The sequence below is a fragment of the Phaseolus vulgaris genome, chromosome 9 (genome assembly GCF_051622355.1).
Source record: "Phaseolus vulgaris cultivar YP4 chromosome 9, ASM5162235v1, whole genome shotgun sequence".
Taxonomy (NCBI): Eukaryota; Viridiplantae; Streptophyta; class Magnoliopsida; order Fabales; family Fabaceae; genus Phaseolus; species Phaseolus vulgaris.
Genome location: NC_143506.1, coordinates 33,128,030 through 33,153,627, shown reverse-complemented (window position 1 = coordinate 33,153,627; position 25,598 = coordinate 33,128,030). Strand labels below are relative to the sequence as shown.

Sequence of the window (25,598 nt, the reverse complement as noted above, 5' to 3'; positions counted from 1 at the left end):
ATCAAATAAAGAATGATATTTAAATATATAAGTTGATTTTTTAAAAATTAAGATAGGTGTATTCGTATTTTTTTTAATTATTATATATGTATTTATATTACAAATTCTTGTCAAAACACGATATTTTATTTTATATTAATTTTTTATAGCTTTTGATTATTGGTAGTGATAATATAAATGTAAAAATAATCACATTTTTTATTTAATTTTTTAATATTAAACATAATTATATATAAATAAAAAAATAAGAAAAATTAAAAGGGCGGTGTTTTTTCGCTTAGTATATATAATAAAAATGCTAATATTTTGCACATAGGTGTTTCGTCTGGTAAGAAATATATATAAAAGAGTTGTGTTTTTCTTCTTCCCTTCGTTTGGCTATCCAACTATCCATTGTTTTGCTGAAATTAGTGGAGTTCCATAGAAAGGGTTGCAGAGGAAACGAAGAGTCAGAATACAACAACTTCACATTCTGCAATTCGAAACTAATGATGTCAACCGTCTTCTCCACTGCTGGAACCCTTTCCCCTCCACGCTGGTTATCCTCTACTCATAAATTTTCTGATATTTACCCTCTCAAATTTCATCGAAATCGGTTGCTTCCAATTCTCTCCAAATCCAGGGCACAACCCCTCATTGCCAACTCTTTGCTATCTGATAAGTTTCCGACGGTGGGTGCCCGATCAACGGGGCCCATTCCACCCTCTCATCTCATTGAAGTGGTTAAAACTGCAGCACACACTGGCGCTCAGGTTTTCACATTTCCACTTTTGCATTATTATTTTCACTCTCATTTGATATTCTCTGCGGTTTTGTTATGCATCGAGTTCTAGAATTTCACGATAACTGTTTGTGTTTAATTTATTCCCCTTTTAGCTACTTAGGTTTCTTTCCAGACTCGAATTTCGAAGTGCTATTGTATTTCTGTGGAACTTGGATGAGACTCTCTCATTTTCATTTGCCGCTGTGCTATCACTGTGTTGTTTGTAACTTGTAAGAATGTGATGCTGAACAGTCCATCTTGTCATTTAGATTGTTAAGTATGGAAGCTTTGCCTTAAGTTGAAGGCTTAATTTAGACATCACATAGTCACCTTTATTATTATTAGCAAAGTGGAGAAAAAGAAGATGGTCTTTGAGGATTATGAAAGTGAAAATGTGACATGGACATGGAAAAGGTTTGTGCATTTGTTTGACTTTGACATATTGTTTGTCAGAAATTTATAAATTGCAATGAGATTTTAGGGATTTATGACAACGACAATGTTACAACAGCTGAACAGCAAAAACCTTTTCCCACTAAGATTACATTGTAATAATTCACACACACTAGGGTGTTTTCAGGGCATTTAGTAAAGGCACATATGGAGAAATACAACTAATTTATGCATTATGGTCAAAAGGATGATTGGTTAAAACTATGCTTACTTAGGTCCTCACAACTTTCAAAGTACTTTGCTATCATAGTAGTAGGGGATATTCCCATGACCAAAATAAGATATTTGATGAAACACATGGGCTAGGTTGCAAAATATTTGACATGTTTCCATAAAATCTTTTCATGTATAGGAGACCCATGTTTGAACACAACATGAGAAAGTAAGCACACATTGTAGAAAATGTTGAATGACTAAAGATGCATTTTCATTGCTATGAACTTGGACCACATAACTTTAACTGGTTAGTAAACTTGTTTTAAAGATAAAATTTACTAATAAAATATTAGTGTGGGCATGCTACTTTATTCCTCTGAAGGTAAGTCTTTGCCAATTTATTAGTTTATCATTGTTACTTATTTCATTTACCTAATCCTTAATAAAATTCTGTTAAGATAATTTTATTATGGTTCTTATTTATTCTATATCTTTTGTATTTACTAGGTAGCAATTTTCTTTTGTAAGCATAGTCGAATGATTGGTTAGTAAGCTTTTCTTTCATATCTTAGTTTTAGGATACAAGTATTTTTTAAATACTTTGAATTTATATGTAGAAATGTGTAGATAGTTTATCTAGATACACTAATTATTTTTCTGCAAATTTGAAGTGTTTTAGTTAAGTACAATGTTTTTATATTGCTTTTATAATTAAATAAGGTTTTGGCATGCCACTATCTTAATATGGATATTACACCTTTGTTATTTCCAGGTTGTGATGGAAGCAGTTAATAAACCTCGGAATATTACATATAAAGGATCGTCTGATTTGGTGACCGAGTAAGGTCTCATTGTAACTATAATTGATGTTTATCTTACTATGTCCAAATCAATTTATCGAAACAAACAATATGCTCTCTCCTCTAGTATCTTCCTTGTTCTCATTTAGTTGGATAATACAAAGAATTTGGGTAATCCTTTGAGTTGCCCAATACTTTTCTTTTAAAGTTGTTATATGATGCTTGTATCATGCCCTTGATGTGTATTAAGTACTAATATCTGAACTTCTAGGCCTATGTTGGATCAGTATTGGGATATATAAAATAAATCTTAGATTATTCTTTAGGACTAGTTTCCCTTTTTTCCATTATCCCTTTGAGATTAGTTAGAATATTTCCTTAGACCATGATTTGTCTTCATATTTAGTTTGAATTATGATTACTATACATAAAGGTTAGTGCTCTAGCTTTTAAGAACATACCTTCTCATTGTAATATATTACAATATTCAAGATATTATTCAAAAAATGTCTTTACGATCTTATCTCCATCAATAGCTGAAAGCCCATTATTTAAACATGATATTGTAGTACCCTCCTACGTTACTCGTCTTTCACTATTCCATTGTCAACTACCAAATTCCCAAATTTGGATTTGTATTTTAGTTTTATAATTCTTCAAATTGGTTTTTGTCTCTGGCTATTGTTAGCACTAAACAACTTGCCTTGCTCCCCTCTCCCCCAACCTTTCCTTTGTGCATCTATCAATGTTGTCAAGATCGCGAGTTTACTCGCATACTTGCACGAGTCAATGAGTTTGGAGGGCCAACCGAGTTGACTCGGCCGACGGATTGGGATCAGAGTGAGGCGTTGCGCGACTCGGTGGATCAACAGAGCTTGTCGATCCTGGATTGTGACTCGTGCGTGAACATTTTTTGCCAAGAAAAAAATGGAATTTGGTTGCCCTAGTTAAAACCCACATGTCGTCGCTTGCGCTAGCCACCTTTGCTGTTGCGCTTGCCACCATCGTCATCGCAACACTCGTGCTCGCTGCCCTCCTTGTCGCGGTTGTTGTCCTCTCTTGCACTCGCTCTCGCCACGTTGGCAACCACTGCTGGCCATTGTTGCCGTCATCGTCGTACTTGCTCTTGCTGCTGGTTGTAGTCTCTTGCGCTCGCCGCTATTCGCCAATCGCACTGCTATGCCAACCTTGGTGTTCTCCTTTTTTAACACGCACGCACCACTATTCTTTTTGTTCTCCTCTTTTTCGCTATTCTGTTTCTCTTATTCTCTTTTTTATTCCATCAGAGTCTTTTCTCTTTCATTGGTGCCTTTTATAATGGCTTCAACTTATTAGTTCTTTTATGTATGAACATTTTATGAGTTGTATTATGTATTGAATATTATTTTTCATATCTTAGTAACTCTTATGAGTTGATGTACGATCCTCGAGTTTCGATCGTCTTACGATTTACGATTTGACGGTCTCCTTTCTCACACATGGTTTCAACGCTAGATTGGTGGCCAAAGGGTACATGCAAATCTATGGTCTTAATTTTGGCAACACCTTTCTCCCTTGACCAAGTTGAGTTCATTTGTTAAAAGAAATCTGGAGCAATTTTCTAGGTTTGTTGCTCAAGGGGAGTACAAATTGGTTTGCAAACTTCATTGATCGGTTTGTGGCATCAAGTAATTTCCACAAGTTTGGTTTGAAAAGTTCAATTTTGTTTGCAAAATTTTTGTTAAGTAGATCATTCAATCGTCTATTGTCACACTTCACCGATAATTGTGTTTGTTTGATTGTCTATATTGATGATATAGCTGTTAAAGTGTCAGAAATAGAAGGACATTATTAAGTTGAAACCATGTATTCCTAGGACAACACATGTGCTTTATTTGTTTTTAGAAAATATAATCAGTACAATAAATATAAGAGATATAGTATCCCCAAATAATAAAGATATGATATGGAAATAAATAAAAAACATTCCTAATAATACATATATAATCTAGATATTCTTGATCCTAAAATATTATAAAAGATGTGTGTCGTATTTATATTATTATAACATTCCCCCTTAAGTTGAAGAATTTATGTCATATGTGCTAAACTTGCTACCAGAGTTGACATGATGTTTCCAAAATCCAAGTTTTTTGATAATCTACCTCAATATGTTTGGTCCCATATAAGTGCATTTGAGATTTTTCTTCAAAAATTTAAGCTCTTTGAGAAGTTGCTTTAGCCATATGAGCTCGTAAGTGACTAGTGTTATTGTCTTATACTTTTGCTTTTGCACTTGATCTTGCCACTATATTTTTTTTTTACTTTTTCGTGGTATTAAATTACCTCCAACAAGAACATAATACCCTAAAGTGGAGCATCTATTGCTTGGTGATCTTGCCTAATTTACCTAACGATTTTAGTATTTTCCTTATCTTCATAAATAAGGCCTTTGCCAGGAGCATTCTTAATAGACTTTAGGATTCGTGTGACTGCACCCCAATGTTATTTGGAAAAAGTTTAAAATTTGACTTATGCTCACTGCAAAGGTGATGTTAGGATGAGTCACAATGAAGTAAGTTAGCTTACCAATTAACTGTTTGTATCGCCTAAAGTTAGAATACAATTACCCTTGGTTAGGTACAAGTTTGACACTCATCCATTAGTGTATCCACAAGCTTAGCATTTAACATCCTCATTTCTTCTCAAATGGTTAGAGCTTTTTCTTTGAGATATGACCAAACCATCTTTGACCTGTTTAACTTGTATACCAAGGAAGGGAGAACCTCGATTGTCCAAGATCTTTTGTCTGAAACTGTTGAACAAGATATTGTTTCAGTTGGACATAGCCTCTTTATCACAACCTGTGATAACAATGTCGTTCACATATACAATGGGGTAGATACATCCTCGAGGAGACGATAAAATAGAAAATGATTAACATACACCTCGTATTATTGAAATTGTTGGATTACAATATGAAAATGCCAAAACCATGCACGAGTGCCTTGCTTGAGGCCATACAAGAATCTGTGAAGATGACATTCCATGTCAAATGTCTCCCCCTTAGCAACAAATCAAGGAGGTTGTTCCATGTTGATTTCCTCATCAAGATCACCATGTAGAAATACATTCTTGATGTCAAATTGAAACAAATTCCACTGATGAATAAGTGTAATGGAAAAGAGAAGTCAGATAGATGTCATTTTGGCAACATGAGAGAAAGTATAAGAATAATCTTGTTCATAGATTTGTTTGTATCCTTGGGCGATTTGATGAGCTTTATAGCAATCAATTTGATTATTTTACTATTAGGTCTTGTTCTAAAAGTTTGCAACCACTAACATCCAACAATTGATTTGCCAATTGGAAGATGAACCAATTCCCAAGTACCACTACTTTTAAGGCCACACATCTCATCAATCATGGCATGTTGCTACTCTAGGTGAGATAAAGCTTAACTGGAGATTTGGGAATAGGAACAAAAGATAACAAGGACAAACAAGTATAATGTATGGTGGAAAGTTGATGATAACGGAAGGCCGCTACCATTATAATCAAAATTGTTGTCTGCTGATCTACCTGTCCCTAAAATCTTAGGACCATTAAGAGTTGGTCTCATTTTTTGTGTGCATGTGTAATCATGGTAGTCAAAATTGCGATGCAAGTCGTAAAATCGTATGACTCAATGATCTTCTCCATCTTTGATCTCCGATCACCTAGAAAGTGTGATTTCGACAGATCGTGTCGGATCATCGTTGCAAATCGCAACATGCGTGGGAGCGGCGAGTCCCGCAATGTTGCAAACCGCCTCTTCAGCGGTTCATGTAACGACGGTTCTCGCGTTGGCGCCTCTCGTTGCAGTTCTTACGGCGCTGCCTCTCGCGACTTTCTCACAGTGCTGGTTCTTGTGCCTTTTCTCCATACCTTGTAGTGTCGCTTCTCATAGCGGCGCGGTGGCGCCTCTAACTGTCTTGTGGCACTTGAGGTGGGTGCTCCTAACACTCCTCTCTTGTGGTGCCCAACATCCTTTCTTTTTAGGGTTTATAAATAATAACTTTATTGGGTTAGGATGGGAGGCATGGGTTATGCTGCATGACCCAATTAAGTAAAGCCCAATTGGTAGTTTTTTAAAGTCAATTGCCATGGTTTCCATTTCACTTGACTCCTTCTCTTCCAACTTCCAAGTTCCACCATTGCATTGTGTCTGGATTCAGATAATCACAACTGATTTATTTCATGATTTCACGAATCCCTCTCCCATAATTTTGACTCACTCTTTTCCCCCTAAGCTGCCATAATTGTGACTCACTACTTTCCCCATAAGCTCCTAAGAAAATGGGAATAATTTTGAGTTAGATATAATGATTTTATGTGTATATAAATTTTTATGAAATTTGTAGGATTTTACAATCCGTGTTATGATCTTCTAATTTACGATTTATATTTCTCTTTCCAATCTTGCGTAAGATCTCGATTTTTACTACCATGTGTAGTTCTTCTATGTGCCTACGTCCTGTACTTCGCTTGGCTGTGCATCTGGCTAGTTTGTGACTATTCTCAAGTCTTAATAGTGTTTGGATATGCTTCTATCATCCCAAATTGTTGTTGGTTTATCATTTTATTGTCATAATTTTTTATCTCCATGGTACGTAGAAGCTAGCACCAAAAATGCTATGATAGTATTACATATAGCAAGAGAGATGACAATTTTACATAGACCTTGAGGATACTCAAAGAAAATAAGTGAAATGCGTTGGGTAAATACTCCCTCAATTTAGATGGAGATTTACCCATAAAATTTGAGGGGGTTGGGTTTCGGTATGAGTATTATATTATCCACCATTTTCCACATCCACATCTATAATTTAATTAATATTTCTCACAAATATATATTTATATTATTTAAATAGAACAATTTTAAGAATTATTTAAATGCAATATATTAAATCTAAAATTTAGTTCAATCTATTTAAAAAGTAGTTTGTATTGATTTAAACAATCCAGTTCTTTTATATTTTTTTTTGAAAAGTATTAAGTTTTTGTGAGTAATATATGTTTCATTATGCCTATAAATGCTCATATACCTAATTAAATCAGTATGACATATAATTAATATAATAAGATATATAATTGAACATGTAAAATAATTATAATTATTATAATGTCAATGCTGGTATTATTCATATAAAATATTTTTATTGTTATAATATTTTTAAACATTGCTTATTGCTATTAAATTTTTTCATAATACGCATAAATTGATTCACATAAACACTAAAGAAGTATATATTATATGAATAATTATTTTAATTGAACTAAAAAATACAAGTAATTTGAACTTTAGAAAAAATAATTTAAAAAGTTGAAAATAAAATAACTTTAGGGTAAAGATATTAAGATTTAAAACAAAAATAATTAAAAAAGTAAATCAAAACTTAAAGTTAAAATAATAGCTGATCCAAACACGTTCCTGGTTTCGTTTGTCTTTGATCTGCAGCTTATTGTATAGAACTATTTTTTCTCAACTGAACTGCACAAAGGGAAATTGCATAATCTTGACTTCTACAGAATGATAATGGAACTAACGAGATAACAAACAATAACTTTTAACTACTTGTTTGCATGTTTTGTTTTTATCTTTCTCTAACCAAATAAGAGTCATTTTCTTAACCTTATTTTCATGTGCTTTTGAATAAATGTGCAGGACTGATAAAATGAGTGAAGCTGCCATATTAGAAGTGGTGAAAAAGAATTTTGAAGGTCATCTTATTCTTGGGGAAGAAGGAGGAATTATAGGAGATACAACATCTGATTATCTCTGGTGCATTGATCCTTTAGGTCTGGGATTTCAGTTTACACTTCCTTTCAAACCAATTTTCTAAGGGATGCCTATGACTTAAAGCAGACAAGTATTTATGGTTTAAGTCCTTATAAAGATTTTATTTGTTTTTAAATAAAAGGAAAGAATGCTATAGCACCTCTATACAAGTTGCAAACCTAACTAGGTTAGCACTACAACTCATATCAATCATATGCAGAGAGAAATGTAAGTGCAGAAGACCACACCTGTCTGAATAAAAGTCAGAAGGAATCCAAGTAGGTAGAGTTTCCCCCCGAGAAAAAAAAAAATCTCAAACCATAAGCATACCTATTTCCCTGCCTGAAAATACGAGAAATCTGAAATGTATCCTCCTGATGGATCTAAAGCATTAAGCCATCTATTACATAGCTTCCATGGTACCAAAGAACTAACTATCATAAAAAGATTTCACATTAAGCAAGGAATTAGTCTCAATCTAAGTAGCTCTCCATCCTTTTTGCTTAGTAATATCAATAGTATGTTTAACTCCCATAAGTTCTGCTTCAAATGTTGATTGTACTTGTACAGATTTTGAAACCCCCCCCCCCCCCCCATAACTTCAGCTTTTGAATTCCTAAAGAGGCCACCACAAGCTGATTTTTTGTCCATTATCAGAATATACTCTATTAGTACTGCATTTATCCACCTTGTTTCACGGGGAGTCCAATTGAATTTAATAATCTTATCTGATTTGCTTGGCATGCAGTAGTTTTGATCTCATCAATAGTAGTATGCATGTTACCTGTGCAAAAGAACCAGAAAGATTCACAATAGTGAAAGTTCTGTTTCTGATATGCTAGTATTGAGTCTGCTGTTCCTCAAACTTAATTCTACACCTAGTATGTTAAATCTCTGCTATAATATTGTAAGAGCAAAAAACATCATTATTAACACCAAATTACTCCAAATTCTATTAAGTTGCATAATTGTCATAATGCTAGTAGTGTCTCGCTTTAAGTAACGCTTTGAAGCCATTTCCACAACCTAGCCACAGATGGACAGGTGAGAAACAAATGATTAGCAGTTTCATAGGTATTAGGGTAATGAGGACAAAATGATATCACATTAGGGCCACATTCTCTAATCTGTCAGTTAAATTCTTATGAAATAATCTTATATTTCATATTAGCTAAAGCAATATGCCTAAATATTCCAATTTCACTTGCACCAAATTCCTTAGGAATTAACATTGTTGGAGATTCCATATCAACTAGAGATATAACCTAATTATAATATATAAGTTAGTGTAAACCTCACCTTGCAAACTGATTTTGGGAGGTTGAGCAAGAGTTACGATCACTCCCTAAAATGGTATCAAAGTATGTCCTAGTGAGGTTTGTTAGGTTTATTGTGTCACTCATTATTGAACCACCTATAAATATATGTTCCACGCTCGAGATGTCTAGTTCTTGGTGTGAGGGAATGAAGATCCCATATCGACTAGAGGTATGTCAAATTATAGTATATGAATGAATACAAAACTGATAGATAAAGTTAGTTTAAAGTCCACTTTCTAAGAAAAATAATGTGTTTGGAGGTATAATTAGGAAGCTTGCATTTATCTCTAAAAAAACTGCAAATCGAATTGTATGCATCATGCTGAATGATATCCCAAAAAGTTTGATATAAAACACCAGAAAAACCAAATGGAATAGGAGCCCTGTCAGTGGAAAGGTTGAAGACAGCTTGTTTAACTTCAATCAAAGTAGGTTGCTGTGTAAGAATCTGATTATCTAGTTATTGCGTTTACCAAAATAATGTGGATTAAGTTCCCTACTAGGGATTCAAAAAGTATTCCTTTTTGTAATTTTTAGGAACTAAAGATGAATAAATTTTTTATCTAGTGTCATACTTTTTGGCACCAAAAATAAATTTAAGCCTTAAATATATTTTTCCTCTTTGAATGATTTTCTCAGAGTGCATGTTCCTCATCCATTTATTTTTCTGCATATTATAATATTATTTGGATAATTTAATTACAAAACTTGGATAAATTTGCAGACGGAACAACAAACTTTGCACATGGTTATCCCAGCTTTGCTGTCTCTGTTGGAGTTCTATATCAAGGGAATCCTGCTGCTGCTGCAGTGGTAATTTAACCATACATTTACTTTTTTTTGTTAGATGCGTAGCTGTTTATGTGAACATGGGGAAAATAAACAAGAACTGCTTCATATAAATTGTCTCTGTATCTCCGTATTATGATATGTGCCCATACTTAGCATAAATATATTACTAATATATTAATATATTGCATTAAGATATAGCTATAATGTGTATTTGCCAAAGGAATAACTGATAGACCCCTTAATACCGGGCTTGACAGGGAACTTGGAAATCTTAGTAGTGTTGAATTATTAGTGATATGGGTAAATGTAGTAATGTAGGTGTTCTATTTGACGAAGTGGAAATTATTAACCGGGCTTGACGGGGAACTTGGAAATCTTAGTAGTGTTGAATTATTAGTGATATGGGTAAATGTAGTAATGTAGTAATGTAGGTGTTCTATTTGGTGAAGTGGAAATTATTAGTTACGTGTTCTAGATTTTTGGGGGTGGGGTGGGTTACATAATAGGGGAGGCTTAGCTGCGGGACTTATGAAAGATAGTTATGGTTGAAAGAGATTGACCATAAGCTTATTGCTTTATGGCAAATCAATGCATCTTATAATTCAAAATTCAATAATGCTTTCATGAAAAGAAAACATAATTTTCTTTCAAAATTCGCATATCTTTCTCATTGCTTTACAAGTACACCATTTTATAAGAAAAATTTATGTGTCAATCTTGACAGCCATAATAATGCCGTCTATGTTTCGAATTAATTCCCACTTAATAGTCTTTAATGTCAACTAGCAATGAACTTCACAAAAAGAAAACATAATTTTCTTTCAAAATTTGTATATCTAGTACACCGTTTTATAAGAAAAAATTATGTGTCAATCTTGACAGCCATAATAATGCCCCCACTATGTTTCCAATTATTTCCCACTGAATAGTCTTTAATGTCAACTAGCAATGAACTTCTACTAGTGCTGCATTTAATTCTTACTTTTATTAATTTCCATGATAAGCAATTTTATTTCTCACCATGAGAACATGAATGGTCAACCTTTTCTTGTGACTTTCGATTAGCCCGTGCTTGTGACAGTTTAGTCCACTTCAAGAAAAACGTAATAAAAATTACAAAGATAAATGTAAAATTATATTGATCCCCTCTAGATAATATTAGCTGGATCAGTGAAGCTTGTGTGCTGTAGCTTTGTCTTTGTGTTAGCACTTTTTCAGAACATGCTTGACTTTTAGTTAACACCTTTTACTGCTACACTGAAAGTGTTGTGTTAAGGACATGCCTTTTCTTTCTGAAACTTATTTGCTGTTCTAACAGCACCATTTTGAACATACATTCTTAGATGGTTGATGCACTACGTCACCAGTTTTACAACTCTTGGACATCTCACATTATGTAAGACGTCTAATGTTGCATCCAAGGTTCAAAGTGATTGTGTTTTCTGATTCTTCAAATTGGGCATGTGCTTTCCCTCAGACTCTGTTGATCGCGTCTAGTTGTTGTCTTCACCTTGTGTCTCAAAAGTTTTTGTGTAAATACAGGTGTGCATCTTGCACTTTGAGCATATTGAGTCTTAGACTTAAGGACAACATTTTAGCCTTTTTTAGCTTCTTGCTGTGAAGACAATGTTTTGTCTTGACATGCATTTAGAATTTTTGTTCATAATTCAAGATCTTCATCTAAGCTTTTTAACCGAGCATCTCATGCTTGTTTAGACTATTTCCAATAGCTATTTTCATACTCTAAGTTAATTTAAAACATGTAATTATTTGTTATTATCAAACCATGAGTGTTCTAGGCTTGGCATTTGGATTAAGACTTGCGTGTTATCATAATAATGCGTCCATACCTTAACAACATTATTACTTTTTGTAAAGTTAACTTTTATGAGTTTGAGCGAAGCTTACTAGTTGAGTTCATGAAAACTCATCAAGTGTACCTAAAATGGAGTTTAACAATCTTAGACAAGAGAAGATATGCCAACATGATGTTTTTTTTTTTTCAGGTTGAGTTTGTTGGAGGTCCAATGTGTTGGAATACTCGCCTATTCTCTGCAACTGCAGGTGAAGAATTTTCCTAACTTTCATCAGTCCCTCAATAAAAATTAAGTTTAATAGTTTATTTTTATTAAGAGTAAAGAAAAGAGACATAGATAGACTGAAACCTTATGTCTAAATACTGCAGGGTACAGCTAAGGATTATACAGATCTATAGAAATAAATACTCATAAATGGAGGATATACTGTTTCCTATAAATTAGAAATAATGTGCCTATATTCTATATCTATTACATTATATTTTATTTGCTAATTTCCAACATATTTCAACAGAAAGGGTTATGCTAATTTTTTCAACGATTTTAATTTTTTCTGCTGATATAGTTTTCTTCTAGGTGGTGGAGCATTCTGTAATGGCCAAAGGATCCAAGTGAGTGCAACTAATAAGGTGATTATTGACAAAATGATATGTTGATTATGGAAAGCGAACAGTGATCCTGGGTCAACTTGATTTCAACCCTTTATGCAACAATTTGAAATACTAATTGTCTGGTGCTTTATGATTGTTGTATAACTAATCTTCTCCCTTTGTTTTAGGTGGAACAATCTCTTTTAGTGACAGGCTTTGGGTATGATCATGATGATGCATGGGCTACTAACATTGATTTGTTCAAAGAATTTACGGATGTCAGCAGGGTATTCATCTGAAATCTATTAAATTGCACCTCATTTCTCTGCCTTTCACTTGAATTTATTGACTTTGATGTTTAGGGTGTAAGACGGCTTGGTGCAGCTGCTGTGGACATGTGTCATGTAGCATTGGGAATTGTAGAAGCTTATTGGGAATATCGTCTAAAACCATGGGATATGGCTGCTGGTGTTTTGGTATGCTAAGTTTTATATCATAGAAAGTTATTCTGAAAAGTTAGTAAGTCTTGCATCTTTGAGACTAAATTCATGTCTGGGATTTGCGTGGAAAGAGTAATTTTTATTAAAGAATTACTCTTCTAGTTATTATGATGGTCAATCAAATACTGATTAAGGAAATCTTTTAACAAAAACTTCAGTAAGAACAGGCTCAATTTCATAATACGATCTTCTCAATATACAAACTATACTTCCCTTTTCGATCTTGAGTAAGATCTCGATTTTGACTAACTTAATTGTAAAATCTTGGGACAGGGTGGTCAACCTAGTGGTTCCAAAATCGATTACCACAATGTTAAAATAGTACTTGGCGAGTGAAAGGCACACCCAACAAGCAATATTACTCCTTGGTTGTCAGCTTTGGGATACAATGTAGATATGTCCATGGACACTCTCGAGTTTGACAACCTTACACATTACCTTATATATGTATTCTACAAGATTTATGAAATTCACCTATATGCACACATTTTACATAATCCATTCATCATCAATATTAATTTGAACTAGTTTTCTTGTTTGCTTCTTCTTAGCTAATTTTGAATAGTCATAACAAAAACAAAATCATTCATTGTGCCTAGTCCTTCTCTTTGTGTCGACCTAAACAAATGTAAAGGAAAATATGTTACGGAAGTAGTAGACTAGTAATTCTATTGTAGAGATATATTTTTAATTAATATTAACTTACTATCTCAAAGGAACTCTAATTACGCTCACATCAATGGAGCTACAAGCCAAGCTCAATGCATGAATGACAAATTTTGGTAATTTAGATGTTCATGACCATGAGACTCCCACCAAACTATTAGGGTCTTTAAATTAATTGACCTAGTGGCCAAGGGACGACCAAAGTATTTAGCCCATCTTTTGAAATCATCAATTTGAATATCAATCAAAGTTTGTTCATTCGTATCCTTCACCATGCTTGTTAGAGATTCCATTAGACCTTGTTTCACTTCCAAACCAACTTTAAATCCAAGACAATAATGCATTTGAGGGTTAAGGAAATAGTTTGCAACATGCAAAGACCTATGAAGTTGCTTGTCTCACCTTTCATCAATGATGATCAGGAAAGGAAAGTAACAAACCAAAATATATTACATTGAGTTATTTCCTGTTGTAGTTTCAAATCCAGTAAATATATATACACACACAATTTGATTAGATACATTTTGATGAATACTTGGATATGACATGATAAAGGACCAAGGAGGCTTGAGGCTAAGATAGAAATCTTGTATGTTTTGTAATTTTTGTATTGAGCCACTTTTGGGCCTTGTAATTGTTTTCTATGATTCTTTGTAGTTAGAGACTTTTTAGACATTAGTTTTTTTAAGAGGTTTGTTAGTTGGGCCTCATTAGTGATTGGGCCTAGGAGTACAAGGTCCATAGTATAAAAGACTTTTTGTAGACTCTTGTACTCATAATTGCTCATTTTGGAAGTTGAATCATCTGAGTGAGGAATTCTGTCTGGGTTCTTAAATAAAACTTTTAATTCTTATCTTTGGAATTTTTCAATTCAAAGTATCTTCCTTGACTCATCAATTTCTTTTGATTGTGGCATCTCAAACTTATCAATTAAGTTAGTGGTTTCTTCTTTCTGATCTCTTCCACTTTTTCTATTTTCTTTATCCTTTGGTGGAAATTGATGAAAACAATCCCACTCGAGGTTAGTAACTAGTTTGTGGTTTTCCTTATGTTCTTAATTGTCTTGTTTGTTCTTGTCTTGTTTTCATTGATTGCTTTGAGCCTTTTTTTCTTTACTTGTGCCAAGATTAGTATTGCCTTTGATTGGTTTAAATCATTTGCTTATCTTTCTTGAAACAATCTATATGTTGTTTAAGACTTTATACATGTTTTCACTTGTGTTTTTTATTCTAATTTTATTTGGTCAAGCACTTAGGAATTTGCTTTTGAGTTTTTTAAATTATCATAGTTTGTCCAGAGTCATGTTTAGTTCCTTTACATGTTCCTAGTTCCATTAGAAGTACTCTAAATTTTTTGTTATCTTTTCTCATATCCAAACCATAAAACCAAGACATATATGTGCTTGTTCATCATGTTTGAGTTCATAATTTGCTACTAGATCATTAACAAGTTTCTAGAATTTGGTTCCTATTTGTTTTATTGTGTGTCGACAGATCTACATTCAATTTTGATAAACGTAGTTGAATAATTTTGCTTAGAACATGAAAAAACACAATTGTTTGTTGATTTTGGAATTGAATTAGTAAAACAATTTGAGTTGCTTCTTGAGTTATAATTGAGAAAAACAAAGCATAGTCTCACAAACAAAAGAAAGAAAAGCAGAAAAAAGAAGGAAAAGTACTAGAAAGAGTCGAGACATATAAGATGCAAAGAAAAGAAAAACAAGCAACTAAAAGCAAAAGAATACTCTTCGCTACAAACCTTCACACTTAGTTAATCCTTTGGCTTAACATCATATCTAGTGGCAATCATTGTATCTTAAGAGTTTAAAATTTGTTTAATTTCAAATTGAATTTGCAATTTGTGTTGTATTTTGTTTTTTAATTCTACTTGCATTTTCTTTTTCTAATCAAGTCTAGAACCATTCCTTAGGACTTCATTTCGTGTGCTAGTTTCTAAAATTTGCCTTTTAAGTCTAGTTTATTGTTTTCTTGGAATTCTTTGAAGTATTGTCATCATCTCTCTTCTCTTTGAAGTATTCTTCATATTCTTAAGTGGAAGTGATTTGGTTTAACCGGTGTTTCTTTGACAACTCACCTCTTTCTAAGGTAGCCTCTAAGGAGTTGTGGAAGCTTAGGTGGAACAAATCCTTTGTTGACCTCAAGTCAGAAGAGAAGACGCCAAAAAGAGTGAAACACTTAAGAGAAAGGCAAAGAATCGTTGTTGGACTACTTTTACAAAAAATTAGAGAACATACATGATTTCTATCATTGCCTCAAGCCTCCTTCTTGGTCTTTTATCATGTCCTACCCATGTATTCGTCCCCTTTTTTGACAACATTAAAAGCCTTTTGTATCTTCTCCTTACCTTTGTCCATTGCTTCATAAATGAACCTCATGGCTAGATTTTGAACCAAATCAACCACTCGAAGAACTTATCGCATCTTTTAAACAAATCATGATATTCCTAAAAAAAATCCTTATCCAAAACCACATCCTTAATTTTTTTTCTGTCCATAATATTTTGATTAAAACTCCCCTGATCTCATGAAGGCACTCTAATGTCAAGTAAGATGTGGCAAAACGAGTAATACTCGACCTAATCAAATCTCCTCCTTTTGTGAAAAGTTGTAGTAGAGAAATTAGAGAAGTTCTTAATATAAAGGTTGTAATTGTTTTATCTTTAGGAATTGTCTCCTCATGAATTGGGATCTTCTTCTCATAACCCTCCATTATTAAGTCAGCATTGTGCAGAACAATGTCTCCAAAGTAGCCTTTCCACTTTGTCATCAACATTTTACCAACAACTTTATAGTTTGCTGCATTATCTGCTACAATTTGAACAACATTGTCTTCCTCTATCACTTCAAGAGTTCTATTCATCATCTCAAAAACCTTTTAAGCTGTTTTGGATATTGCAAATGCATCTATGGTCTTCAAAATCACGGTTACCTTTTGGGATATTCTCTAGAAAGTTTATTGTTCTTCTTTTCTTACCAGTCCAGCCATCAGTCATAATTGTGCATCCTGTATTATCCCATTCATCCTTATGTGCTTGTAAAGCAAGTGATGTATTTTTTACTTCTTCCTTCAAATATTTGACTCTACTTATGATAGGATGGAGGTTTAAATCCAAGGTCATGCCTTAAAAGAAAATCGAACATAGCATTGGATTCCTCACACTGTCACATTAAAAAATATAGTGTTTTTGTTGAAAAACCTAGCAGTTGCTTTACATGGTTCCTTTCTAACACCTTTCTTAAATGTGTTATTGGTGGTGGCTTGTGTGCTAACTGCTCTCTTCTAGCATAAGAATCATATAGAATAAAAGGAATTAGCACCTGTATTCAATTTATAGGATTAACTGAACTCTGTTTCCTTTATCTCCCTTTTTAAGTATATAATTTTTTATTTACTAATAATACCTTGAATAAATTCAGTTTTATCATTCCAGTTTCTTAACAGAATCATTTAATTATGAGAATGTTGTCTACTAAGTTTTGTTCAATTCACCTGTAGATGGTTGAGGAAGCTGGTGGCACAGTTTCTCGGATGGATGGAGGAAAATTTTGTGTTTTTGATAGATCTGTTTTGGTTTCAAATGGCGTGCTCCATACAGAGGTTAGTTCTGAGTCTGCTTTATGGGAGACATATTATGTTGTATCTTTTGGATAGGATGAACAGGTTGCCCTTAAACATTAAGTGCTCTAATAAGTTTCATCATCATTTGAAGAGAGATGTTTATGACAAGTAATCTATTTATTTTCATGTTAGTTTCCCATCCTTGTGGATGGTTTATCAAATGTTGTCTTAAAGGGACAGAACTTAGTGCTGCTAAAGCTTCCTTATATACAGCCCACCCTATCGTATTTCATAGTGCAAGCAAGATAGATCTTTGCCCACAAACAAAGGGTATAAGAAAAGAACATATTCAACTATCCATCAACTTTGTCAAACAATTAGCACCATTTGGCTAAAAACAATGTGTTATATTCATAATTCACTAATCACATTTAAAATTAATGGAGGAAGTTAGTATTTTAATACCACCACTCAAGTATATTTGTTTAGAAAGTAATCACTTTGTGATATGAATCCAAATATACATGACAATAAAATTGGGAATTTAGGGTTACGGAACGAAATAAATTCAAAATAGTAACAATAAAAACTTGGATAAAGGAAGGCGCCACAAACAAAGTTTGATAAGCCTAAGGAAGATCGCCACAAGAATTGGTGGATTCTTGATAAGATCGCAAGATACAGGGAAAAACCCTAGCGGAGAAAACACTCTCTAAAATTATCAAAAATATTCGTCCCCCTAATCTGAGTTCCAATAGTGTATAAATTACAAAGGTCTTTTCTTGTTTGTAAGAAAATAAGACAATACTACAATCCTTATATTTCAAGCATGATCATTTGTCCCAGTGGTTAGGTTGATACTCTGTACTTGGTCCTGAGTCCAAATCCTAATTCCAGATAAAATAATAATATTATTTTATTTTAATACTTCAATCTTGTTGTGCGTGGCCCTTGGGCTTGGATGTCCGCATCATTCCCTCCCTCTTGAGAAAGACCTTGGAGGATGTCCGCATCATTCCCTCCCTCTTGAGAAAGACCTTGGACGATGTCCGCATCATTCCCTCCTTCTTGAGAAAGACTTGAAGTTAAATCCAAAGCTTCATCACCTGAAATAAAAGGAGACAAATCAGACACATTAAAAGTGCTACTCATATTGTACTTACTTGAAAGATCAATCTTGTAGGGATTGTCATTAATAATTTCTAACACTTGAAAAGGTCCATCCCGTCTAGATTGGAGCTTGGATTTTCTCTGTCTATTTAAAATTTCTTTCCCCATGTGTACCCAGACCCCATCTCCAGGATCAAAGATTACTTTCTTTCTTCCTTTGTTAACTTGTTTATAATAACCTTCACCTTTTTCTTCAACTTGTGCTTCAACCTTTTCATGTTGCTTTCTCACATAGTCAATCTTAGCCTGTGTATCTTTATGCTTTAAAACAGAAATGTTAGGCATAGTTAACAAATATATTGGAGTTAAAGGATTAATCCATACAAAATTTCAAATGGATCACAATTCAATGTGCTGTCAACAAGCATATTGTAAGCAAACTCAACATGATGTAAACATAATTCTTGGATAGCCATCACCTTTTCATAATCTACATGAACTCCTTTGGTACTTACCACAAAACACAAGAACGCAATTTGTTCAGTACAAAATCTGCATTTATCAAGATTACCATACAACTTTTCTTTTCTAAAAACATTCAAAACAGCACACAAATGTTCCTCATGTAATTCCAAACTAGTGCTATAGATCAAGATGTCATCAAAATACACCACAACAAATTTGCCCAAAAATTCTCTCAAAACATGGTTCATTAATCTCATAAAAGTGCTTGAGGCATTTGTTAGCCCAAATAGCAACACACGCCAGTCATACAATCCATATTTTGATGTAAAGACAGTTTTCCATTCATTCTCATTCCTAATCCTAATTTGATGGCAACCACTCCTTAAGTCAATTTTTGAAAATATACAACCACCATACAATTCATCCATTAAATCATCTAACCTGGGAATATGGTGTTTATACGTAATGGTAATGTTATTGAGTGCTCTGCAATCTGTGCACATCTTCCAATAACCATCATTTTTAGGCACCAAAATTACTGGAACAACACATGGGCTCATGGTCTCTTGTACCCATCCTTTGTTCATCAATTCTTCAACTTGAGTTTGGATTTCCTGCAAAACAGAATCAACACTAGGAAGAAAATTAATTTGGTTAGAATGGTCAGCAACCAAAGTGTTGTCTTTGCAATAAGGTAAATAAAGAGGTTTGCTAGAAAGTAGCAACTTCTTCAGTTCATTCACTTTCAGTAATCCACTCATTTTTCTCTCATGTGTTTCACTCTTGCTCTGTTTAGGTGTTTCACTCATCTCTCTTTTCTCTTGGACTCTCTTTTCTCTCAATTTGATTTGATCCTCACACACCTCTTTAGGAGATAAGGGTTTGAGAATGATCTTCTTATTATTCTGCATGAAAGATATTTTATTGGTGAAACCATCATGAATAGCCTTTGTGTCAAACTGCCACGGCCTCCCTAACAAAATGTGAGTTGCCTCCATTGGAACCACATCACACAAGACATGTCATTATATTGTCCTATGGATAGGTTCACCTCCACTTGTTTACTCACTGTCATCTCTCCATCTTCACTAAGCCATTGAAGCTTGTATGGCCTTGGGTGCGGTTTTGTCTCCAAATTCAATTTGGTAACTAGTCTTGAGCTAGCTACATTGGTGCAACTTCCTCCATCAACTATGAGTGAACATATTTTCCCTTGAATGGAACATCTAGTATGGAAAATATTTTCCCTTTGGGTTTGGTCCAAAGCTTGCATTTTGCTTCCCATAAGCCTTCGAATCATCAACAAATCACCCTCCGATGTATCCAACTCCACCTCTACCTCTTCCTTCTCTTCTTCATTTGAAGGTTCACTGACTATTTGTGTCTTTGATAAACTGATCATATTCTTTTTTGTTGGACATTCTGAAGCATAATGTCCTCTTCCCAAGCATTTGAAACATTTTACCTCACTTGTTTTCCTTTTAGGTGGTGAGTTACTATATCTATGAGGTGACTTCCCACTTGAAGATGTGACTGAACTTGAGGGAACTCCTTTATCCTTCATCGCCTTATCCTTCCAATTGAAATTTTTATTATTGTTAGAACTCCTCATGATTCCCTTCCTCTTGAGTTGTTGTTCTACTTGGTTAGCCTTGTGCAACAACTCTTTCATGTCAACATACTCTTGCAGCTCCACAACATCCCTAATATCATGATTCAATCCATTCAAAAATCTTGCCATGATTGCTTCATTTTCTTCATTCTTTCCAGCTCTAAGCATGGTCACCTCCATCTCTTTAAAATACTCTTCCACACTTTTATTTCCTTGAGTCATTCTCTGGAGTTTGAGTTGCAATTCCCTATTGTAGCTTGCTGGATTCCTCATAATCCTTTTCATTTCTGTCCAAGATTCTACCATGGGTTCTTCATATCTAGTTCTGTCCCTTTGGTATTTATTCCACCAAGTTAAAGCATAAGCTGAAAATTCAGCTGCTACCAACTTCATCTTCTGCTCCTCATTGTACTCATTGCAAGCAAACACATGCTCCACTTTAACTTCCCACTCCAAGTAAGCATCAGGATCACTTTTCCCATTGAATGTGGGAATATTTAATTTTATTCATCAATTCTCAGAGTTCTTTGTTCTCCATCATTTTCTCTTCTCCTCTTCCTATCTACTCCTCTATTTTCTGGATTTACTTGTTGTGCTTGCTCCATTTGATCCAACCTCTCATGGAGTCCATCACTTTGTTGTTTCATTATCCTTTCCAAGTGTTGTGTTAAGGCTTGCATCTGTAGTTGAGACAGTCCACTATCTGACGGTTCCCCTGCCATGCTCAAGTAAACAGATTACAAATAACAATAAGTTTGGGCCTCACACCACTTTCTCACGTGTTTACACTCAACACTCGTGTTTCACACAATAAGGCTTTTTTTCTAATGATCACACTGCCTTTTACCACTCTTTCTCTACTTAAGGTTCTTACAAGAATCAAGCAATCAATGCAGAATCACTTTCAAAAGTAGCAATCAGAATCAATTAAAAATAATAGTAAAGAACAAAATAGTGAAGAACAATTTCACTATCAACAAACAAGCAAGACAATTAAAAAAAACAGCAAGCAAAAACAATATATAGAGAAAATAAAATATGTAGACAGGACACTTTTAGAACTTTTAACAAACACCAAGTATGCACTGAATAAGAACTATTTTTTTTTTCTGTTTTCCTCGTTTTTTTTTTTCTATTTCTGTTTTCCTCTTCTTCTTCCTTTTTTTTTTCTCTTCTTTTCTTTTTTTCTATTTCTTTTTTTTTTCTTTCTGTTTCTGCTTTTTTTTTTTAAAAAAAATAACAAAATAAAAAAAAATGAACAGTACCGTGAACAGTGTCGTGAACAGTAATGAGGGAAAAAAAAAATAATTCAGGATGCACAATTATATTATGACTAAAACCTTTGCTTTGAATACCAACGGATATGAATCCAAATAGACATGACAATAAAATTGGGAATTTAGGATTACGGAACGGAATAAATTCAAAACAGTAACAATAAAAACCTGAATAAAGGAAGGCGTCACAAACAAAGTTTGATAAGCCTAAGGATGATCACCACAAGAATTGGTGGATTCTTGATAAGATCGCAAGATACAGGGAAAAACCCTAGTAGAGAAAACACTCTCTACAATTATCAAAAATATTCGTCCCCCTAATCTGAGTTCCAATAGTGTATAAATTACAAATGTCTTTTCTTGTTTGTAAGAAAATAAGACAATACTACAATCCTTATATTTCAAGCATCACTTTGTTGAGTTTCAAGAGAGACAAACTTAAATTTGAATAAGCTGAAATATAACTGAATTGATTGGGATTGGAAAGTTAGTTACAAGAGAGGTGACTCATATATCTATATATAGATGACTCAAACTGATAGTTGACCAGCTAACTTATTAGGCCCTCACTATTTACTACAGCCCGAAACCAGAAATATAGGGGCAGTAAACTAGAAAATGATGTCTCAAATTCCTTTATCTCTAATACATTTCCATACACTCCCCTACACAACAAGCTCTCGTATCATATTTGAAATAAGAGGGAAAAGAACACATACATGAATGAAAGAGGAAGAAGTGAATTCTATTGAACTTGTTTTCAGATACAAAGAGATAGCCATATAGCTAGCTGTAGTGACTCACAACTTAGAGTTAGAATTGTGAGAATATAGGATGGCTATTCGTATGGATGAATCCTTGTGAATGATCACAACCATGGAGCATACTATAGTCTATATATAGATGGTACAATGCAATACAAGGAGATGGGCCCATATATTAAAAATACATTTAGCACTCCCCTCAAGCTGGTGTGTAGAATATGCACCAAGCTTATTACAAATATAGTCAATTCTAAGATCTCATAATGATTTGGTGAAGACATTTTCCAACTGATCATTGGAATTAACAACTAAGTAGTAATGTCTCCATATACAATCTTTTCTCCAATGAAGTGGCAATCTACTCAATATGTTTGGTCCTCTCATGAAATTCCTTAAGAAAGAAGAAAGAAGAAAGAAGATTGACAACACCAATACCTTAAGAGGGGGTGTGGGAGCCATTAACCATAGTGACAAAGGATAAAATACCAGAATTGGAAAGAGATGAGAAAAGAGACTTATTACTAGATGTATGATTAATGGCATCAAAGTGAAGGACTTAAGGGCCAAGAGAAGTAGAGTGTGTCAGACCAACAGATAAGGTGCCTGTATGTACAATGGAAATAGAGAAATTGGAGGCTTGACATTTCACACACCATTTTAGGAAGTCATGGAAGGAGGTCCTGAACCATGAAATGGAGGAGCCTAAAAATCAGGTGGAACAGGGAGGGTGGCCTGAGCAGCAACAACAATAGTCGACTGAAAAAGCAACTGTGTAAGACATAACATCGGTCAATGGTGTGATAAAGTTTGTGACAATGATTACACTAGAATGATCTCTGCCAAGTTTGCGCGAGTGGTTGTGGTCATCAAACTGAGATACTAAGGCAGATGAATTACCACGAGGGACAAAAGTAGGTATGTCAAGTGATAACTTGCACTGCACATGCAATGGATGAAGTAGAGTTCAATGTGGGCATGGTTGGAGACCTCAAAATCTAATCACGAACTGTTAAAACTCATTAGGAAAACCATACAAATACCATCAACATAAAAAAGGTTTCACGTTGCTTGAGAGTGTTTGGGCAGGAGTGATAGCATGAGGCAATAGTTTATTGAAGTTATGGGGCTATCAAGGCGTTGAGGGAGAATGATACTTATAAGATTCTAGCAAACACATAGATGTTGAATATCATCGGTGTATAGTAACCAGACCTGCTCCAAAACCCGTCGGGGCGCAAAAGATCTGCTTTGGGAAAGGATGGATAGTTGACTTAAGAACACTACAAAATTAGACATTAACTTTTGATCAACGATAACGATCTTTTTTATTAATTGATGATGTTCACGGTGAGATGGTCAATATATTCACGTCCTTAAGATTGATATAAGAGACCGGTAAATTTAACAAGAACTACAACTAGTAAGGGGTTGTAACTAACTAAATAAGTAAAGCAACATCTCATGCAAATTGATCTAAGATTTAGGCTTCCCATAATATTGAAGTCCCTTCTAGTTTCACAGTTATTAGTTTTCTTCACACTTATTTTTTTTTATTTGTTTGCATAGAATATAAAATAGCTTGAATGAAGTGAACGAATTTCACAGACTGTTGCTAACTCAAATGAAAATACAATTTTATGTGCCTACCCCGCAGCTTCTGGACAGAATTGGACCTGCAACAGAGAAATTAAAAAACAAGGGAATTGATTTTTCATTGTGGTATAAACCGGAGAACTACAGAGCAGACGTTTGAGGCACCAATAATTGCTTTTGTTCACAGGAACCGCCACAGACTTTTGTTTTGTATTTTGCGTAAAATCCAAAATACACTAAATCTGTATGATAACATTCATTTACGTTTGTGGTAATAAAGATGATATTTAGGTACGGATGTTATTGTCTCCACCACGGTTTATTGTTTGACCCTGCTACTATTACATTTCAAGCTTACTTTTACGTCTTCATTACTACTTCTACACAAAGTCCTATGATACGTTTATGTACTATTTTACCACTCCATTCTATTATAAATATATAAATACTATTCTCTTTATCAAACACTTTACTAACGAAAAATGAATTTAAAGGTGAGAAAAACTGTTCACTATTAATTCGTTGAACCCTCTAAAACATAATGGAAAAGAAAAAGAACTGCACTTTCAAAATAAAACCGTACTCATTGTCAAAATTGAAAAAGAAAAGCTGGCATACATAATTATGACAGAATTACGTGAGAATAAAAAAAAATGACTTTTGTTGTAATAAAATGAAAGGGAAGAACAGTGTGAGAGTAATTTGAATTAAAAATAAATTCAGACAATGATAAACATTGAGTCGTTTAAAATTGCAAAGAGAGGTGAATATGTATGAAAATTCGGAGATAAAAATTATGATTGTTTATGTTATACTTTTAATGTTACAAATTTGTTTATGGTCCCACTACTCAAAATGTTTGGATAGCGTCTGAAAAAGTATAACAGTACCTTATTAAATATCTATATTTGAAAAATAATATATACTGGTATTGGTCCAGTACTTGATCAAACATTACGAGAAGCTAACAAGTGGCACGATATGACTGCCTAACTTTTGGGTTTGCGATCTAAGCCTCTCGTCATCCTCAAAAGCTCCTGTAATTCTTTCTTTCAGTTGATGAAGAGTTCATCTGAGTTCATCTTTTGATGGTCCTTAAGGGGGAGATATATTTAAAGTTTAAAAGGGAACAGGGAGAGTTTAGCTCAACTAAAGATATCTTGTTAAAGGAGAAAAAGTCTAAGTAGAGATAAACAAAAAAAAAAAAAACTATATTTGAGAGGGTTTAATCACTCCACTCATATGTTATAGAATTTTGATACAATGAGTAGAGTGAAGAGCAATGATCAAACTAGGTGCAAAGATAGGTACAACTTATAGGTGTATATAGTAAGTTTTTAATAGAACTACTTTCTACCAATATTTAATATTTATTCTAACACTTCTCCTCGAGATAGAGCATACCAATTATATGTACTAAGCTTGGAACAAATACATTTGTTAATATTGTTCTTGTATGAGAGTTGGGGCCTAGAGAACTATTGAGAGAATTTCTTCTATCTCTTTCTATCAGTTGGTCGTATTGTCATTCAGCTCTTTG

At 33.8% G+C, this 25,598-nt stretch overlaps 1 protein-coding gene across 2 annotated transcripts; it reads left to right on the top strand.

Moving 5' to 3' along the window:
* The first annotated feature begins 312 nt into the window (after nt 1–312).
* On the top strand, nt 313–24,352 carry IMPL1 (myo-inositol monophosphatase like 1). Of its 2 annotated transcripts, none has more exons than XR_016515652.1 (10): nt 313–752; nt 2,145–2,212; nt 7,859–7,992; nt 10,016–10,104; nt 12,090–12,147; nt 12,466–12,529; nt 12,679–12,777; nt 12,853–12,966; nt 17,175–17,276; nt 24,120–24,352. XR_016515652.1 is itself a non-coding variant. In XM_068624871.1 (10 exons), exons 1-10 carry the CDS (start codon nt 489–491, stop codon nt 24,216–24,218), a joined length of 1,080 nt encoding a protein of 359 aa, XP_068480972.1. In that variant the 5' UTR covers nt 313–488; the 3' UTR covers nt 24,219–24,352. The 2 variants fall into 2 exon arrangements, 1 of the variants encoding a protein (XP_068480972.1); XM_068624871.1 differs by having other exon boundaries at nt 12,477–12,529.
* The last annotated feature ends 1,246 nt before the right edge of the window (nt 24,353–25,598 follow it).

Coding starts and splice junctions, on each gene's coding strand:
- IMPL1 (XM_068624871.1), top strand. CDS start 489: ATGATGTCAACCGTCTTCTCCACTGCTGGAACCCTTTCCCCTCCACGC. Junction 10,105..12,089: donor ATCCTGCTGCTGCTGCAGTG/GTAATTTAACCA, acceptor TTTTTTTTTCAG/GTTGAGTTTGTTGGAGGTCC. Junction 12,530..12,678: donor AAGTGAGTGCAACTAATAAG/GTGATTATTGAC, acceptor CCTTTGTTTTAG/GTGGAACAATCTCTTTTAGT.